Raw genomic sequence first — 19,744 nt, forward strand, 5'->3', positions numbered from 1 at the left:
AGGGGTCTTGGGGGGGCAGGCATCTGGACCCTTCTAGAGGTCTTGGGGTGCAGGCATCTGGACCCTTCTAGGGGTCTGAGGGTGCAGGCATCGGGACCCTTCTAGGGGTCTTAGGGTTCTGGCAGTGGGACCCTTCTTTAGGTCTGAGGGTGCAGGCATCGGGACCCATGTGAGGTCTGAGGGTGTAGGCATCGGGAACCTTCTTTGGGTCTGAGGGTGCAGGCATCGGGACCTTTCCAGAGGTCTTAGGGTGTAGGCATTGGAACCTTTCTTTGGGTCTTGGGGTACAGGCATCGGTAACCTTCTTAGGGTTTGAGGGTGCAGGCATCGGGACCCTTATTTGGGTCTTAGGGTGCAGGCATCGGGACCCTTATTTGGGTCTTAGGGTGCAGGCATCGGGACCCTTCTTTGGGTCTGAGGGTGCAGGCATCGGGACCCTTCTTTGGGTCTGAGGGTGCAGGCATCGGGACCATTCTTTGGGTCTGAGGGTGCAGGCATCGGGACCCTTCTTTGGGTCTGAGGGTGCAGGCATCGGGACCCTTCTTTGGGTCTGAGGGTGCAGGCATCGGGACCCTTCTTTGGGTCTGAGGGTGCAGGCATCGGGACCCTTCTTTGGGTCTGAGGGTGCAGGCATCGGGACCCTTCTTTGGGACTGAGGGTGCAGGCATCGGGACCCTTCTTTGGGACTGAGGGTGCAGGCATCGGGAATCTTCTTTGGGTCTGAGGGTGAGGATTTGGGACCTTTTCAGAGGTCTGAGGGTGCAGGCATCGGGACGCACCTGGGGTCTGAGGGTGCAGGCATCGGGACCCTTCTAGGGATCTGAGGGTTCTTGCATCAGGACTTTTCTAGGGTTCTGGGGTTGCAGGCATCAGGACCAACATTAGGTCTGAGGGTGCAGGCATCGGTACCCTTATTTGGGTCGGAGGGTGCAGGTATTGGGACCCTTCTTTGGGTCTGAGGATGCAGGCATCGGGAAACTTCTTTTGTTCTTAGGGTGCATATATCGGGTCCCTTCTTTGGGTCTTATGGTGCAGGCATCAGGACCCATTTGGGGTCTGATGGTGCAGGCATCAGGACCCTTCTAGGGGTCTGATGGTGCAGGCATCGGTACCCTTCTAGGGGTCTGATGGTGCAGGCATTGGTACCCTTCTAGTGGTCTGATGGTGCAGGCATTGGTACCCTTCTAGTGGTCTGATGGTGCAGGCTTCGAGACCTTTCTAGGGTTCTGGGTGTGCAGACATCGAGACCCATGTGGGGTCTTAGGGTGCAGGCATCAGGACCCTTCTAGGATTCTGAGGGTGCAGGCATCGGGACCCTTCTTTGGGTCTGAGAGTGCAGGCATCGGGACCCTTCTTTGGGTCTTATGGTGCAGGCATCGGGACCCTTCTTTGGGTCTTATGGTGCAGGCATCGGGACCCTTCTTTGGGTCTTATGGTGCAGGCATCGGGACCCTTCTTTGGGTCTTATGGTGCAGGCATCGGGACCCTTCTTTGGGTCTTATGGTGCAGGCATCGGGACCCTTTTTGGGGTCTGAGGGTGTAGGCATCGGGATCCTTCTAGGGGTCTGAGGGTGCAGGCATCGGGACCCTTCTAGGGGTCTGAGGGTGCAGGCATCAGAAACCTTTTAGGGGTCTAAGGGTTCAGGCATCGGGATCCACGTACCGTCTGAGGGTGCAGGCTTTGGGACTCTTCTAGGGGTCTGAGGGTGCAGGCATCGGAACCCACGTGGAGTCTGAGGGTGCAGGCATCGGGACCCTTCTAGTGGTCTGAGGGTGCAGGCTTCGAGACCCTTCTAGGGCTCTGGGAGTGCAGGCTTCGAGACCCTTCTAGGGTTCTGGGGGTGCAGGCTTCGAGACCCACATGGGGTCTGAGGGTGAAGGCATTGGGACCCACGTAGGGTCTGAGGGTGCAGCCATAGAGATCAACGTGGGGTCTGAGGGTGTAGGCATCGGGACCAAGCTAGGGGTCTGAGGGTGCAGGAATTGGGACCCTTCTTTGGGTCAGAGGCTACAGGTATTTGGACCCTTCTTTGGGTCTGAGGGTGCAAGCATCGGTACCCTTCTTTGGGTCTTAGGGTGCAGGCATTGTGACCCATGTGGGGTCTTAGGGTGCAGGCAGCGAGCTCCACATGGGGTCTGGGGGTGTAGTCATCGGGACCCTGCTACGGGTCTTAGGGTGCAGGAATCGGGACCCTTCCTTGGGTCTGAGGCTGCAGGTATTTGGACCCTTCTTTGGGTCTGAGGGTGCAGTCATCAGTACCCTTCTTTGTGTCTTAGGGTGCAGGGATTGGGACCCTTCTTTGGGTCTGAGGGTACAGGCATCGGGTCCCTTCTTTGGGTCTGAGGGTGCAGGCATCGGGACCCTTCTTTGGGTCTGAGGGTGCAGGCATCGGGACCCTTCTTTGGGTCTGAGGGTGCAGGCATCGGGACCCTTCTTTGGGTCTGAGGGTGCAGGCATCGGGACCCTTCTTTGGGTCTGAGGGTGCAGGCATCGGGACCCTTCTTTGGGTCTGAGGGTGCAGGCATCGGGACCCTTCTTTGGGTCTGAGGGTGCAGGCATCGGGACCCTTCTTTGGGTCTGAGGGTGCAGGCATCGGGACCCTTCTTTGGGTCTGAGGGTGCAGGCATCGGGACCCTTCTTTGGGTCTGAGGGTGCAGGCATCGGGACCCTTCTTTGGGTCTGAGGGTGCAGGCATCGGGACCCTTCTTTGGGTCTGAGGGTGCAGGCATCGGGACCCTTCTTTGGGTTTGATTATGCAGGCATCAGGTCCCTTCTTTGGTTCTTAGGGTGCATATATCGGGACCCTTCTTTGGGTCTTTTGGTGCAGGCATCTGGACCCATGTTGGGTCTGAGGATGCTGGCATCGGGACCCTTCTTTGGGTCTTAGGGTGCAGGCATCAAGACCCTTTTTGGGATCTGAGGGTGCAGGCATCGGGACCCTTCTTTGGGTCTGAGGGTGCAGGCATCGGGACCCTTCTTTGGGTCTGAGGGTGCAGGCATCGGGACCCTTCTTTGGGTCTGAGGGTGCAGGCATCGGGACCCTTCTTTGGGTCTGAGGGTGCAGGCATCGGGACCCTTCTTTGGGTCTGAGGGTGCAGGCATCGGGACCCTTCTTTGGGTCTGAGGGTGCAGGCATCGGGACCCTTCTTTGGGTCTGAGGGTGCAGGCATCGGGACCCTTCTTTGGGTCTGAGGGTGCAGGCATCGGGACCCTTCTTTGGGTTTGATTGTGCAGGCATCGGGTCCCTTCTTTGGTTCTTAGGGTGCATATATCGGGACCCTTCTTTGGGTCTTTTGGTGCAGGCATCTGGACCCATGTTGGGTCTGAGGATGCTGGCATCGGGACCCTTCTTTGGGTCTTAGGGTGCAGGCATCAAGACCCTTTTTGGGATCTGAGGGTGCAGGCTTCGGGATCCTTCTTGGGGTCTGAGGGTGCAGGCATCAAGACCCTTCTTTGGTTTTTATGGTGCAGGTATTTTGACCCTCGTTTGGCTCTGAGGGTGCAGGCATCGGGACCCTTCTTTGGGTCTGAGGGTGCAGGCATCTGTACACTTCTAGTGGTCTGACTGTGCAGGCATTTGGGACCCTTGTAGGGGTCTGAGGGTGCAGGCATCGAGATCCACATGGAGTCTGGGGGTGTAGGCATCGGGACCCTGCTACAGGTCTGAGGGTGCAGGAATCGGGTCCCTTCTTTTGGTCTGAGGCTGCAGGTATTGGGACCCTACTTTGGTTCTGAGGGTGCAGGCATCGGTACCTTTCTTTGGGTCTGAGGGTGCAGGCATCGAGACCCTTCTTTGGGTCTGAGGGTGCAGGCATCGGAAACCTTCTTTGGGTCTGAGGGTGCAGGCATCGAGACCCTTCTTTGGGTCTGAGGGTGCAGGCATCGGGAACCTTCTTTGGGTCTGAGGGTGCAGGCATCGGGACCCTTCTAGGTGTCTGAGGGTGCAGGCATCGAGACCCTTCTAGGGTTCTGACGGGGGGAAGGCATCAGGACCCACGTGGGCACTGAGGGTGCAGGCATCGAGCTCCACGTGGGGTCTGGGGGTGTAGTCATCGGGACCCTTCTAGGGGTCTTAGGGTGCAGGAATCGGGACCCTTCTTTGTGTCTTAGGGTGCAGGGATTGGGACCCTTCTTTGGGTCTGAGAGTGCAGGCATCGGAACCCTTCTTTGGGTCGGAGGGTGCAGGCATCGGGACCATTCTTTGGGCCTGAGGGTGCAGGCATCGGGACCCTACTTTGGGTCTGAGGGTGCAGGCATCTGGATGCTTCTTTGTGTCTTAGGGTACAGGCATCGGGAACCTTCTTTGGGTCTGAGGGTGCAGGCATCGGGACCTTTCCAGGGGTCTGAGGGTGCAGGCATCAGGACCCACGTGTGGTCTGAGGGTTCTGGCAGCGGGACCCTTCTAGGGTTCTGAAGGTGCAAGCATCGGGACCCTTTTAGTGGTCTTAGGGTGCATGTATAGGGACCATTTTTGAGTTCTGGGGGTGCAGGCATCAGGACCCTTCTAGGGGTCTGTGGGTGCACGCATTATGACCCACATGGGGTCTGAGGATGCAAGCATCGGTACCCTTCCTTGGGTCTTAGGGTGCAGGCATCGGGACCCTTCTAGTGGTTTGAGGATGCAGGCATTAGGACACATTTGGGGTCTGAGGGTGCAGGCTTCAGGTCCCTTCTAGGGGTCTGAGGGTGCAGGCATTGGGACCTTTCTAGGGGTCTGAGGGTGCAGGCATTGGTACCCACGTTGGGTCTGGTGATGTAGGCATTAGGTCCCTGCTAGGGGTCTGAGGGTGCAGGCATTGGGACCCTTCTAGGCGTCTGAGGGTGCAGGCATCGGTACCCACATGGTGTCTGGGGGTGTAGGAATTGGGACCCTGCTAGAGGTCTGAGGGTGCAGGTATTGGGACCCTTCTAGGGGTCTGAGGTTGAGGCATCGGGACCCATGAGGAGTCTAAGGGTGCAGGCATCGGGACTCTTCTAGGGTTCTGGGGGATCAGGCATCGGGACCCACATTAAGTCTGAGGATGCAGGCATCGGGACCCTTCTTTGGGTCTGATTATGCAGGCATCAGGTCCCTTCTTTGGTTCTTAGGGTGCATATATCGGGATCCTTCTTTGGGTCTTATGGTGCAGGCATCTGGACCCATGTGGGGTCTGAGGGTGCAGACATCAGGACCCTTCTTTGGGTCTGAGGGTGCAGACATCAGGACCCATGTGGGGTATGTGGGTGCAGGCATCAGGACCCTTTTTGGGATCTGAGGGTGCAGGCCTCGGGATCCTTCTTAGGGTCTGGGGGTGAAAGGAATCGGGACCCTACTAGGGGTCTGAGGGTGTAGGCATCAGGGCCCAAGAGGAGTCTGAGGGTACAGGCATCGGGACCCACATGGGGTCTGAGGGTGAAGGCATTGGAACCCACGTGGGGTCTGAGGGTGCAGCCATAGAGATCCACATGGGGTTTGGGGGTGTAGGCATCGGAACCATGCTAGGGGTCTGAGGGCGCAGGAATTGGGACCCTTCTTTGTGTCTTAGGCTGCAGGTATTGGGACCTTTCTTTGGGTCTGAGGGTGCAAACATCGGTACCTTTCTTTGGGTCTCAGGGTGCAGGCATTGGGACCCTTTATTGGGTCTGAGGGTGCAGGGATCGGGACCTTTCCAGCGGTCTGAGGGTGTAGGCATCGGAACTTTTCTTTGGGTCTTAGGGTGCAGCCATCAGGACCCTTCTTTGGGTCTGAGGGTGCAGGCATCAAGACCCTTCTGTTGGTCTGAGTGTGCAGGTATCGGGACCTTTCTAGGGGTCTGAGGGTGCAGGCATCGAGATCCACGTGAAGTCTTTGGGTGTAGGCATAGAGACCCTGCTAGGGGTCTGAGGGTGCAGGAATCGGGACCCTTCTTTTGGTCTGAGGATGCAGGCATCGGGACCCTTCTAGGGGTCTGAGGGTGCAGGCATCAGGACCCTTCTAGGGGCCTGAAGGTGCAGGCATCAGGACCCTTCTAGGGGCCTGAAGGTGCAGGCATCAGGACCCTTCTAGGGGCCTGAAGGTGCAGGCATCAGGACCCTTCTAGGGGCCTGAAGGTGCAGGCATCAGGACCCTTCTAGGGGCCTGAAGGTGCAGGCATCAGGACCCTTCTAGGGGCCTGAAGGTGCAGGCATCAGGACCCTTCTAGGGGCCTGAAGGTGCAGGCATCAGGACCCTTCTAGGGGCCTGAAGGTGCAGGCATCAGGACCCTTCTAGGGGCCTGAAGGTGCAGGCATCAGGACCCTTCTAGGGGTCTGAGGGTGCAGGCATCAGGATCCATGTGGGGTTTGGAGGTGTAGGCATCGGGACCCTTATTTGGGTCTGGGGGTGCAGGAATCGGGACCCTTCTTTGGGTCTGAGGCTGCAGGAAACGGGACCCTTCTTTGGGTCTGAGGGTGCAGGCATCAGGACCCTTCTAGGGGTCTGAGGGTGCAGGTATCTGGATCCACGTGAGATCTTAGGGTGCAGGCTTAGGGTCCCTTCTAGTGGTTTGAGGGTGCAGTCATGGGGACCTTTCAAGGGGTCTGGGGGGTAGGCATCTGGACCCACGTTGGTTCTGAGGGTGCAGGCATTGGGACCCACGTGGGTTCTGAGGGTTCAGGCATTGGGACCATTCTAGGGGTCTGAGGGTGCAGGCATTGGGACCATTCTAGGGGTCTGAGGGTGCAGGCATCGGGACCCTTCCAGGGGTCTGAGGGTGTAGTCATCGGTACCCTTCCAGGGGACTGAAGGTGCAGGCATCGGGACTCTTCTTGGGGTCTGAGGGTGCAGGCATCGGGACCCTTCTTTAGGTCTGAGGGTGCAGGCATCGGGACCCTTCTAGGGGTCTGAGGGTGCAGGCATCGGAACCCTTCTAGGGGTCTGAGGGTTCTGGCAGTGAGACTCTTCTAGGGGTCTGAGGGTGCAGGCATCGGGACCCTTCTTTTGGTCTTAGGGTTCTGGTATTGGCACCCATGTGGGTATATATATCTTAGTTACATCTTCTCTGTAAATAATTTTATTGCACCTGTGTGACTCTTTTAGTAATAAATCTTTCTTTCTGAAAGTGTTGAACTGTTTCTTCAGCTCTTAATTGCAATTTACGAATCCCTGCCTTTGAAGAGACGCTACTGTTTGTTTAAACCTCTATAACCGGCCTGCGGACCGCTTTATACAGACGATTATTTCAATCAATATAGTGTTATAACTGAAAACGCGAGTTTCTTCTTTCTCTGTACAAGAAGGAGGTGGTGGCAGTGTGGCGGGTTAGTTGCATAATTAACCCCACCCAGTAACAATCGCTCAGGCTGTCGGTACATCAATCTGTATCCATTAGCTGGAAAATCGTTGTGCAGGGTGCAGCTGGGCGTGGCATTGTTACGCACGTCACATCGCGGTTGTAGATTGGCTAGTCCTTCGGTCACCAGTTTGGTGAGAAGGTCTGGGGTCTGACGCTGCGACAGTGACATATTGGACGTCGCGATCGTGAGATTGTCGCATGTTGGTGGTGGCGATCTTGCGATCCTGACATGAGCAGGTGCCAAGTCCTGCTGGAAAATGAAGTCAGCATCCCCATAAAGCTCGTCTGCGGAAGGAAGCATGAAGTGCTCCAAAATCTCCTGGTAGACGGCTGCGTTAACCCTGGACTTAATGAAGCACAGTGGACCAACACCAGCGGATGACATGGCTCCCCAAATCACACTGAGCAACAGACCAGGTCTGTTTTTCTTTAGCCCAGGTAAGACGCTTCTGATGTTTGTTGTTCAGGAGCAGCTTGACAACAGGAATACAACATTTGAAGCCCATGTCCAGGATCCGTCTGTGTGTGGTGGCTCTTGATGCACTGACTCCAGCCTCAGTCCACTCCTGGTGAAAGTCCCCAACACTTTTGAATGGCCTTTTCCTGACAATCCTCTCCAGGCTGCGGTCATCCCTGCTGCTTGTGCACCTTTTTCTTCCACACTTTTCCCTTCCACATAACTTTCTATTAATGTGCTTTGATACAGCACTTTGGGAACATCCAACTTCTTTTTCAATTACCTTTTGAGGTTTTCCTTCCTTATGGAGGGTGTCAATGATGGTTTTCTGCACAACTGTCAGGTCAGCAGTCTTTCCCATGATTGTGAATCCTACTGAACCAGACTGAGAGACCATTTAAAGGCTCACTAACCCTTTGCAGGTGTTATGGCTTAATTAGCGGATTAGAGTGGGACACTTTGAGCCGAGAATATTGCACCTTTTCACAATATTCTAATTTTTGGAGATTGTGGATTTGGGGTTTTCATGAGCTGTAAGCCATAATCATCACAATTATGACAAATCACGGCTTGACCTATCTTGCTTTGCATGTAATGAGTCTCAAATATTAGTTTGCATTACTGAAATAAATGAACTTTTGCACGATATTCTATTTATATTTTTATTCTATATTCTAATTTTTTGAGTTTCACCTGTACAATAGCTCAGTGGGTGTGACTCCCCCATCCTTTTCGAATGTGTGGACTGGGGAATCAGATCATTTTTTTTATTTTTCGCTCAACGAGCTGGTTGAACGGAAAAAAAAAATGATCATGTATGGCCTGCCTAAAGCCCAGTATGCACTATAAGAAAACTGGACAAATGATCTTCTGGTTTTCCTCGATGTTTCACAGCAAGTCAAAACTAAGGATTGGTTTTAATTGTATGAAAATTCTCAAACGTCAAAGGCTTTTTTTTGTTGTTTATTATTTATGATCATGTGCAGTCTTTCATATCCCATTTTTCTGATATGAAAACAGAACGCATGAAACAAAAATCATTAGTTCTGTAAGAAAAAAAATTTGGAGTTTGTCCATTTGGAAATTTTTGCTTGGAAAGTCTGAATCAGATGTAGAAAGTTGTGTGTACGCTATTTATAAATTTCATATACTTATATAGCACCTTCAATTTACACAGCACTTTACATACATATATTGTACATTCACATCAGTCCCAAACCCTCAAGGAGTGTACAATCTAAGGTCCCTAACTTACATTCATACGTATACATACTAGGGCCAATTTAAACAGGATCCAATTAACCTGCCAGCATGTCTTAGGAGGGTGGGAGGAAACCGCAGTAGCCGGAGGAAACCCACGCAGGCACAGGGAGAACATGCAAACTCCTGACAGGTGGTGCCATGGTTGGGATTCGAACCGATGACCCTAGTACTGCCAGGTGGAAGTTAGCCACTGTGCTGCCCAAAAAAGATATTTTACTTATAGATGAAGCCTTTTGGGCTATAAGATAATCGAATGATCGTTCCTCGTAATTTTTCATCTGATTTTCTCTCAGTGTGTACCCAGCTTAAGAAGCTCTCAGGTGGTTCAGCTGTCTAGTGTCTATGAAAAGCTGAAATCATTTTGGATGGACTGATACTTGGTGGTAAGCGTTGGAGAGGGGTGTTTGGCAGTTAATGGTGAAGGGCTCATTTTACAGGTTCAGAGGTTTAGGCTATAGCCTGGAATTCCACTTTTAGATTTTGTTGAGTGTTGAAAATCTCTTGTCCTTCTCTTTGCAAACCAAACCAAGATAAAGGAACAAAAAAAATTGGAATTTGAATATAAATACATAAAATTTAGAAAACCATATTCATCAAACCTTGCTAAAGCAGTCCCATTGGCGTGATGGAGAATGTTTGTTGTTTTTCCAGCATCATCCCAATGTAGCACCAGGACAAAGCTAAACAAGAATTAGAACTATGTGTAAAAAACATATGACAACTCATTGTACCTTCATAGTGTCACTGACCTACACATTGTAAAACTAATAAGCAGCAGGTTCCAGGCATGGCTGCAGCAGCTCACAAACATCTCTGCACAAGTATGAATGTTTTTGTCAACTTAATACAACAACAAGCCATTTTTTGACTGATCCATCCTAAGGCTAGGTTCACATTATTGCAGCTCTTCAAGCCCCATTTGCACAAGCACGGTAGCCCATTAATTTGAGAGCTGATTCACACATGTGGTGCGGATTGAAGCTCAGGTTTCACAGCTAATTGATACAGTAGTTGTTCACGTCAGGTTCAGGACAGGATTAGCTGTTCACACATATGCGGTTTAGAAACGGTTCCCGTAGAAGTCAATAGCCTGTAATCCACACCTGTACCAGACTGCACTGCTCAGAAATTGTACAGGACTCTTTTTAAAACTGCACTGAATCTGCACCACCAGTGCACCGGACATATGTGAACAGGCACCATAGGAAGCAATGTGTTTCCACATGTCATGCGGATTAGATGCCGTTCAAACTGCATCCAATCCGCATATATGTGAACGGGCACTGAATTGGCTGCTGTGCCTGCGTTTCATGCAGGAAATAAGTTCCTGCTCCATTTTAAGAAAATGCAGCAATAGGAAAATAATATGGTGCTTTTGGACTATGAGCCCTGCACATTTTTAACCTCTTGGCGCCGGCTGCATGCAAATGTGCGGCCTCCCGACATCTGGGCCTTGACGCCAAGCGGCCGCGCATTTGCGTGCAATTAAGAAAAACATATGTGCTGAGAGCGTGCGCCCTGCGCTCTACCAGCACACATGTCTGTTACTCACGGAAAGGTCCCGTTCTCCTCTTTCGATCGGGACCTTTCCCGATCATGTGACTGCGAATCATGGCGGTCACATGACCCTAAAACCCCGCCCCGCCTCCCGACTTCTGAAACCCTTAAAGGGTCAGGAGGCGCCGGTGCCAAGGGGTTAAAGAGCAGCCCACTTTGGTTGCGGGTGTAGAAAGAACTCTGATATCTGCAGTAGTGTCAACACACCTAGAGTTCTTTGGGCCATGTATGGGTTGCATGCTGGATAATGTATAGTATACAATATTTACATAATTATTATGGTTAAAAGAACAAATTTCTCTCACGTTCATCTCCTGTGCTACATCGGGCAAGCATAGGTTAATTTTGAAGATCTAAGGGCTCATTCATACAAGCTTTGCCTTCTGAAGTGCGATTCGCATTAGTGGGTATAATTGTGGTCACAGTGTTTTTATTAAAATAAGTGTAGTGTCATCATCCATATACTTAAAGAGAAGGGATCATATAAATCCAATATTGTGTGTTTAGTATCACTTCAAGGTTACAAACTGCTTAGACTTCAGAACCACTTTGAGAAGAGATCAACTAGATAATACTGTATGAATGGAAAGTATGAAAGAAAGAATTCATCTGACCTCAAAGAAATATATATATATATATATATATATATACACACAACATAACAAAAGGTTCTATACAAACAGAAATCTTCTGCTGTCTGTGAGCCAAAATAGACAATTCCCTTTTGACACACTCCTAAATGAGGCTCAAATGTGATTGCTACTGTATATATATGTACCCAAACTGTTCCCATCCCAGGATGGTCTCCAATGTGGGCGCTTCAGCGCCTTTTCTGGAACCAGTCTATTCATCATGCTTAACGAGATCTGTCAGGAATGGACTCACCAATAGTGGTGGGACGCACCTGCCTTGTTGGCTGCAGTACCAGGGCTGGCCAGCGGGTGCTCTCAGCAACCAGAGGCTCACTCCTACAATGAGCCAGCACCTGAAACTGATTACACAGGTGTATTTAAGGAATGGCCAGGCCTGTGTTCAGGGCCTTGGTGTATGTTTCCCATGAGCCCCTGTACCCTGTCTGCTTCCTTCCTGATCCTGCTTAATCCTGATTCTGCATGAACTCTGCCTGTCCTGACCTCGGCTATTCCTGACTCCGCTTCCGCCTGCTCCTTGTACCTCGCTGCCCGCACGATACCGACCTGGCCTGCCTGACTACGCTCACTTCACCCGACTACGCTCACTTCACCCGACGATCCATCCATCCCGCACGGATCACTGGTTCCAGTCTGCACTAAGTCCATCCCCACCATCAGGGGCCCTGGTGAACAGCAGGCTGGGACTTAGACCCCGCGCCCTGAGGAAATCCCTGCTGTGGGCTCAGCCTGCCTGACCACTCCACCTCACCAGCCCTGACTGCCCTTGTCTGTGTAAATTCTGTTATCAGTTGGAGGTTTGGTTTTGTTATACTGAAAGAAAGAATTAATCTGACCTCAAATAGCCTAATGTAACACAACAAAAGGTTCTATATAAAGAGAAACCTGCCGCTGTCATAACAGACACTGTGTCCATTGTGAGACAGACAAAGCTCCCACTACCTCTGTAATGACTTTGGGAGGACTTCACAGCTTCACGGAGCAGCATCAATGCTTTGTTAAAAAATAACAGTCGGCTTTGTTCAGGTTCTAGTTTTTTCAAGAAGATTTCATCCAACCTAAAAATGGAAATACTCTATTAAAAATACTGCAAAATAATTAAAATTAAAATGAGTTTATATCAGGAAGTATAATCAATAAGCACTAATATGAACTTTGCTTTCAGAGTCCTAGAACCTTTAAATACTATGTGACTGCACCAATCTCCTCCAGCAAATGGCAATGATTACAGTACAGACTAGTGGCTGGGTGTGTAAATCGGGTATTGAGACTTCACACTTGTCCATTCTGTTGCAGTGCATTACTGCATACATTTTAAAGCCCAGATAAGCCTTCAGTGTAAATGACCTAAATGATGTTCCAGGTGCATCAATGAAAATGGTGTACAGCCCATCCTGCTTTGGTTTTTTTTCTGTAAGGTAATTACAGCCTGAGCACAAGAGCATCTCCCCTGTGAGCATATTACAGAAAATGCCCTTTGCTCTCTGTGTAGAAGCAGTGGTCTCTCTGCGGATGTCCAACGTTCCCCCTATTGAGTCAGAAATAAAGTTCTAAAATCAGCAAAGCTCATGCTCCCTGCTGATGGGAAAGTGCTAGCTGTGACTTTGCAGGGGCTTTGCCCACTGCTTTCAGGCAGCATGCAAGAGTTTTTTTCCCTACACCATGCTACCAGGGACCAGACCTTTCTGCGTAGGCTGTGACTGTTATCTAAAGAAAATATTTGTAAGACTTTGTACACCTTTTTTGATGCTCTGGCATGTATTTAGCTGATTTAAAATACAAGTTTATTTTGGCTTCATTGTGTAGTATTAGTCATGTTAACATGCATAGTGTTAAAGTATATGTAAACCCTCACCTTGTAAACTCAATTTACAATTGAAATGAAAGGCAAAACATTTGTGTATAGATATAAAAAAACAAATATCTTTCTTTCTCTTTTTTATAAGTGATCACATGCTGTCTGTTCTCAGCTGCACAGAGAGGTGGGAAAGGAGAAACAGCATCACACTGATCTTCTCAGTGAATGGTTGTGCAGGGGAGGGGGGGTACAGGACAAGTCTGATCATTGGAGGAGAGCAGGCAGCTCAGTTCCCAGCACAGCTAGAAAGCTGACCACGCTGTGCTCTCATGCCTAGTGTAGTCAGTTTTTAATAGGAAAGCAGAGGGACTGGCAGGAACACCAGGAATTTTATGCAAAGGAAGCAATACAAAGAGAACAGGATACCTTTTCACACATGTACATGGTACAGCAGGCACGTATCAGTAATATGAAATGTTGGGTTTACATATTCTTTAAGGCATCCTATTTTTATTTAGAATGGGCCGTCAAAGCATAGCAATGAAAGAACTTTACAGCATGTTAACGCAGTGCACTACAATGCATGGCATGTAAGTAGCTTGGAGACTACTGTACATGTGTGTTGGGGTGCCATTCTAAATTAATGACATTGCAACACATCACACAAAGTACTGCATGCTGATGTAATTTCCTGAAATGCATAGGTGTGAAGTCGGGCCTAAAAGTCAAAATCAGGCACTGAAAACTTCTTGTAGTTTTTCTGACCTGGGAGCCCAAAACCTGAGGTACCCTCTAAGAAAACATTTACCTATAGCTCTAAATTCATATATCCCCCCTCCCCCCCGCCCCCATACTCCCCTGCAAAATACTAGTCACAAAGACCTGGCATATTGGTTGTGCCAACTATGGAATACCAGGCCCTCCAAAATGACTCCACAAGGTACACTTACTCGATGTCTTGGAATCTTTTTACAAGCTAGATCCTACATTTGCTATGGAACCAACCCACCCATACCAAAATGTAGTCTTACTTGGAAGTGACTTACCGCATACAGAGAGAGGCCATTGTGAAATACCGGCTCCTTTTCTCTTCCAATGAGATCTATAAAATAAACAGCAAACGCAATGTTCAAATATTTGTTCTGGGTTTTAAAACTAACTCTGTGTATTATATTTATTAACATTCAAAAAAGGATTTATTGGACTAGTGATATTTCTTGGTTGTATTTCCATCACTGGAGCTTGTAGGAATACAACATTTGGCATCTACTACTAAGGTCAATACAACACACCTCTGCTGGTATCTCTTCCTTAAGGCTTGGTTCACATATGTGCGGGTGGTGCCGCTGCGGATCCACACAAAAATCCATGGAGCTGCATCACCCACACAGAAGAATGCAGACCCGCGGACGGGTGTAATTAATTCTAATGGCACGCTGCCCGCACTAGAAATTGCGACGGCATTGGGAACGGAGATTCCTGTGTGGGCTGCGGTTTCCGAAGAAGTGCAGGGACTTCTTCCTGCATGTCCCCGGGGCACGGGAGTCCATTCAAATGAATGGGCTATCGTGCCCACGCAAAATCAAAGCCATTGATTGTTTACAATTGTCGTGTGATCTGCTGTGATTGGTCACAGCAATCACATGGTAACAGCAGCGGCCCAGCACAGTGATCTGTCACACGTTAACAGATCGTGCCCGCATGGCATGTTTCGGGAAGATGTCAACCCAGATCGACAAAAGTCCCACCCAATCGCCATTTTGCAATAGGCCAGACAGGAAGTGGTTAAGGTTAAAGGATAAGTTCATCTTTGGGAACATGTTATAGAGGAACACAGAGGTGAGCTCATTATTCTGCTGCTGTGCCTTCATTATCCAATCAGCAGGCAGGGATTATGTTCATGATTAAAGCGGTTGAAAACCCTTCCATGAAGTGACTGACCTCAGATGATACACCAAGATGAAACCAATCCTCCTACACAAGTTGTACTTGCTCATTTTCAGCCCTCTCTTCTGTAGATTGTTCTAAAAACACACCGATTAAATAATTTTTTTCTCAGCGCTATCAGTGGGGATCTGAAGTCTCACATTGCAGATCTCAGTGAATAGAGCCCTGAATCCTGATTGTAGGGAAGGGACACATCCCCCTTCACACAGCACACAGAAAACATGCAGAGCTAAGGATATGAATCACAGGCTGTGTGCCGAAGCTTTACTCCCCATCACTTTTGTATCTCTTGGGGTCGGGAAAACCTGTCAGAAGTGACTGCTAATAACTGAGGAACGAGTCAACAGAGAGGAATCACACTCAGTGCTTTGGACAGAGGCAAGTACACACTATAGAAGGATGTGATTTGTTCATGTTTCATTTCTGAGGTTTAAAACCACTTTAAGCAGTGCTGCTGCAGCAGAAGTTAAGGAACTAGCTCTGATATATGCCTGGATCAAAAGATGGGGCAGAATTACACATCCTTCGGCAGGCAAGCAAGTTCAGTATATGTTTTTGGACTGTGGTGTTTAGCTCTCGGAGTTCAGTTTACATTTTAGGCGTAAACTTTGTAGCTGCAAAAACATGAATTGTATACTGTGCTGAGAAATAGCAAAATTAAATGTTATGCTTGTCTTTCACAGGGAACCCACAATGGTGAGACTGCTGAGAATATCATTTTCCCACCTTGTGGCCAGCAGATATTATTGCCACAATGCGGGTGAAAGAAGGCGCCACTTAATCTCTAAGATTTATAATCCAGGAAATCTGTGGAAAGAAAGTTCTTCAGAACTGCAGCAAAAATCCAATGAGCCCACCAGCAGGAGTCAAAGACTCATGACAAAAGCTGGCTTAATACATCCCTCTAGCCCTGGCTGTTTCCATTACATGCCATACACAGTACGAGCCATGGAGAAGCTAATTCGCCTTGTCGATCATGCCATGCAAGAGATTGGAGGACAGAAGATGGACATGACCACTCTTTGCTCTGCTGCGCTTTGGAGACAAAGTGGACGCTGGGATTTAGTTGCAAAGGAACTGTTCTGTCTGATGGACAGACACAACCAGGAATACTGCTTGGGGCCAACACATGAAGAGTCTGTTACCCAACTTGTTGCCACAGAAGGGGGCATTAGCCAAAAACAGCTTCCTCTGCTGCTCTACCAGATTACTCGGAAATTTAGAGATGAGAAGAGGCCATGCTTTGGCTTGCTGCGTGGCAGGGAGTTTTACATGAAGGACATGTACAGTTGTGTTCAAAATAATAGCAGTGTGTTGAAAAAAGTGAATAAAGCTCAAAATCCTTCTAATAGCTTTTATTTCCATACACACAAATGCATTGGGAACACTACACATTCTATTCCAAATCAAAACATGAAGAAAAATATATCAAATTTGTGTTGTTCCTCTAAAAAAATGGAAGAAAAGTGAATATTAGACTGTTCAAAAAAATAGCAGTGTTTGTATTCTTTTTTACAAACTCAAACATTCACTATATAAACTGAAAAATGTTTGAAAATTTTGCTTTCCTTTGAATCACTTAATGAATATTTAGTTGTGTAGGCACTGTTTCTGAGAACTGCTGTACATCTGTGTTGCATGGAGTCAACCAACTTCTGGCACCTGTGAACAGGTATTCCAGCCCAGGATGATTGGACTACATTCCACAGTTCTTCTCTATTTCTTGGTTTTGCCTCAGAAACTGCATTTTTGATGTCACCCCACAAGTTTTCTATGGCTTAAGATCCGGGGATTGGGCTGGCCACTCCATAACGTCAATCTTGTTGGTCTGGAACCAAGATGTTGCACGTTTACTGGTGTGTTTTGGGTCCTTGTCTTGTTGGAACACCCATTTCAAGGGCATTTCCTCTTCAGCATAAGGCAGCATGACCTCTTCAAGTATTCTGATGTATTCAAACTGATCCATGATCCCTGGTATGCGATAAATAGGCCCAACACCGTAGTATGAGAAACAAGCCCATATCATGATGCTTGCGCAACCATGCTTCACTGTCTTCACAGTGTACTGTGGCTTGAATTCAGTGTTTGGGGGTCGTCTGACAAACTGTCTCCGGCCACTAGACCCAAAAAGAACAATCTTACTTACAGTCCACAAAATGTTGCGCCATATCTCTTTAGACCAGTCAATGTGCTCTTTGGCAAATTGTAACCTCTTCAGCACATGTGTTTTTTTTCAACAGTGGGATTTTGCGGGGGCTTCTTGCAGATAGCTTGGCTTCACGTAGGCGTCTTCTAATTGTAACAGTACTCACAGGGAACTTTACACCTTCTTTGATCTTCCTGGAGCTGATTGTTGGCTGAGTCCTTGCCATTTTGGCTATTCTTCTATCCATTCGAATGGTAGTTTTTTGCTTTCTTCCACGTCTTTCAGGTTTTGGTTGCCATTTTAAAGCATTTGTGATCATTTTAGCTGGGCAGCCTATCATTTTCTGCACTTCTTTTATATGTTTTCCCCTCTCCAATCAATTTTTAATCAAAGTACGCTGTTCTTCTGAACAATGTCTGGAATGACCCATTTTCCTCAGAATTTCAGAGAGAAATGCACTGTAACCAGCATGTACAACATTTGCTGCCTTCCTTCTTTAAATAAGGGCAATAATTGCCACCTGTTTTTCAAAGAATGAATGACCTCACTAATAGAACTCCACACTGCTATTATTTTGCTATTATTTTGAACATGCCCCTTTCAATTAGTGATTCAATTACACAGAATCAGCAGCATCCATGTCATGACTGTTGGGTCTGTTGGATTTCTATTAGTCTACTACACCTGCTAGTAAATTATTTGCCATGTAGAAGTATCATTTCTACCAAAAACAGTGATTGATCTGGTTAGTGATGTCTGACTGCTATTATTTTGAACACAACTGTATACGTTTGACATGACTGAAGAAGCTGCCTACCAAACGTACAACAACATGTGCAACGCTTACTGCAAGATTTTCCACACTCTTGGCCTACAGTATGTGAAAGTACAGGCAGATACACATGGATTCCACCTACCTGCCAGCATTGGCGAAGACAGGTTAATGTTGTGTGGAAGTTGTGACTTTGCAGCAAATGTGGAGACATTGAAAGTCGAGGAGGAGGACTGTCCGGTATGTTCAGGAAAATTGGTGGAGAGCAAAGGCATTGAGATTAGGCACACATTCTACCTGGGAACCAAATACTCACTTATGTTTAATGCAGTCTGTTATGATTCACAGAGCAAACCCACCATTGCACAAATGGGATGTTATGGCGTTGGCATATCAAGACTTTTGGCAGCATCTATAGAAGTCCTTTCCACTGAGGAGGATGTTCACTGGCCGGGTCTAATTGCCCCATATCAGATCTGTTTAATTTCCCCCAAAAAAGGAAGCAAAGAGATTGCAGCATTACCAGTAGCAGATAAGCTCTATGACGTTTTATGTTCAGTCCATCATTTGAGAGGTGAGGTAGTTCTAGATAATCGAGACCATTTGACTATAGGAAAAAGGTTAAGGGAAGCCCATATAATGGGCTATCCATATATAATTATAGTGGGCAAAAAGGCTTTGGACAGTTCACCGCAGTTTGAAGTACATAATCACAAAACTGGTGAGGTCCAGTTCCTCTCTAAGGAAGGTGTGCTAAGCTTTGTGCAAGAAATCCAGGTGGTCTAAATAAAGGTTTTTTTTGGGACTAGAATGGGTGTGAGGCTCACATGGTCTTATTTGTATGGTGTAGAGCATGAGCTTCTAAACAAAAAGGGCCAGTTTACTGTCTGTCAGACTTTGAGGAGGCTGGACTGTGGCCACTGTAAGTAGAAAGTGCCCTTGCATTAATGGGAGTAAATAATGCCCCATCATTGGCATTAGTGAGAAAAATAATGCCCCATCATTGGCATTAGTGAGAAAAATAATGCCCCATTGTTGGTATAAAGGGAAGGAATAGTGCCCCATCATTGGTGTCAGTGAGAGGAATAGTGCTCCATCATTGGTGTCAGTGAGAGGAATAGTGCTCCATCATTGGTATGAGTGGGAAGAATAGTGAGCCATCATTGGTGTCAATGGAAGAAATAGTGCCCCATCACTGATGTCAGTAGGAAGAATAATACCCCATCACTGATGTTAGTAGGAAGAATAATTCCCTATTGTTGGTATCAGTGGGAGAAATAGTGCCCCAAGGGACAGATAAAAACAAGCAAAGGGCTGCAGTTTGGAGACCACTAGTGTAGAGTATCAAGCTGGGACAAGCAATGATGTGAGCCTGAGAAAAAAGAATTTAATCTCAAAAAATATCTAAATGATAAGAATTGCCAATTTAAGCTGAGCACACACCCAAATGTATTCCCACATCGAAAAAAAAATGTCAAAAATGAATGAAAACAATGCTGGATTGCTAATACCTTCCCCAATAAAAATGTGATAGAAGATATAAAATTATGTAAAATAAATATATCAACACAGTGCCACCAGGATCTATAAGGCATAAATAAAACATAAACAACTTGCTGCCCTACTAGCACAGTATGACAATGTGACACAATATAATCACTAATACCAGGTATGCAAAAGTATGTATATCAACACAGTGCTACCCTACTATATAAAGCATATGTATGTATACGTAAATCAAAGACATATAAATACCAACATGTTGTCCTACTAACACACATGCAAGTAAAAACAAAAGGTGTACTAGAATAAGTAGAAGATAAATATACAGATCATATAGTTAAAAAAAAATCCAAAGACA

General features: G+C 47.8%; 1 protein-coding gene across 1 annotated transcript in view; it reads left to right on the forward strand.

Moving 5' to 3' along the window:
- The window catches only part of LOC149429325 (putative proline--tRNA ligase, mitochondrial), a 34,807-nt gene extending 15,379 nt beyond the window's left edge, over positions 1 to 19,428 (forward strand). The window contains exons 2-3 of the mRNA XM_089666563.1: positions 15,649 to 16,247; positions 17,894 to 19,428. Of these exons, the coding sequence (XP_089522689.1) occupies positions 15,659 to 16,247; positions 17,894 to 18,669 (1,365 nt within the window). The 5' untranslated portion in view covers positions 15,649 to 15,658 and the 3' untranslated portion in view covers positions 18,670 to 19,428. The remainder of the gene's footprint in view (positions 1 to 15,648; positions 16,248 to 17,893) is intronic.
- Positions 19,429 to 19,744: the final 316 nt, after the last annotated feature.

Source organism: Staurois parvus, unplaced genomic scaffold (assembly GCF_062004578.1).
Source record: "Staurois parvus isolate SC_StPar_1 unplaced genomic scaffold, SC_StPar_1.0 ptg002753l, whole genome shotgun sequence".
In the NCBI taxonomy this organism is placed as follows: Eukaryota; Metazoa; Chordata; class Amphibia; order Anura; family Ranidae; genus Staurois; species Staurois parvus.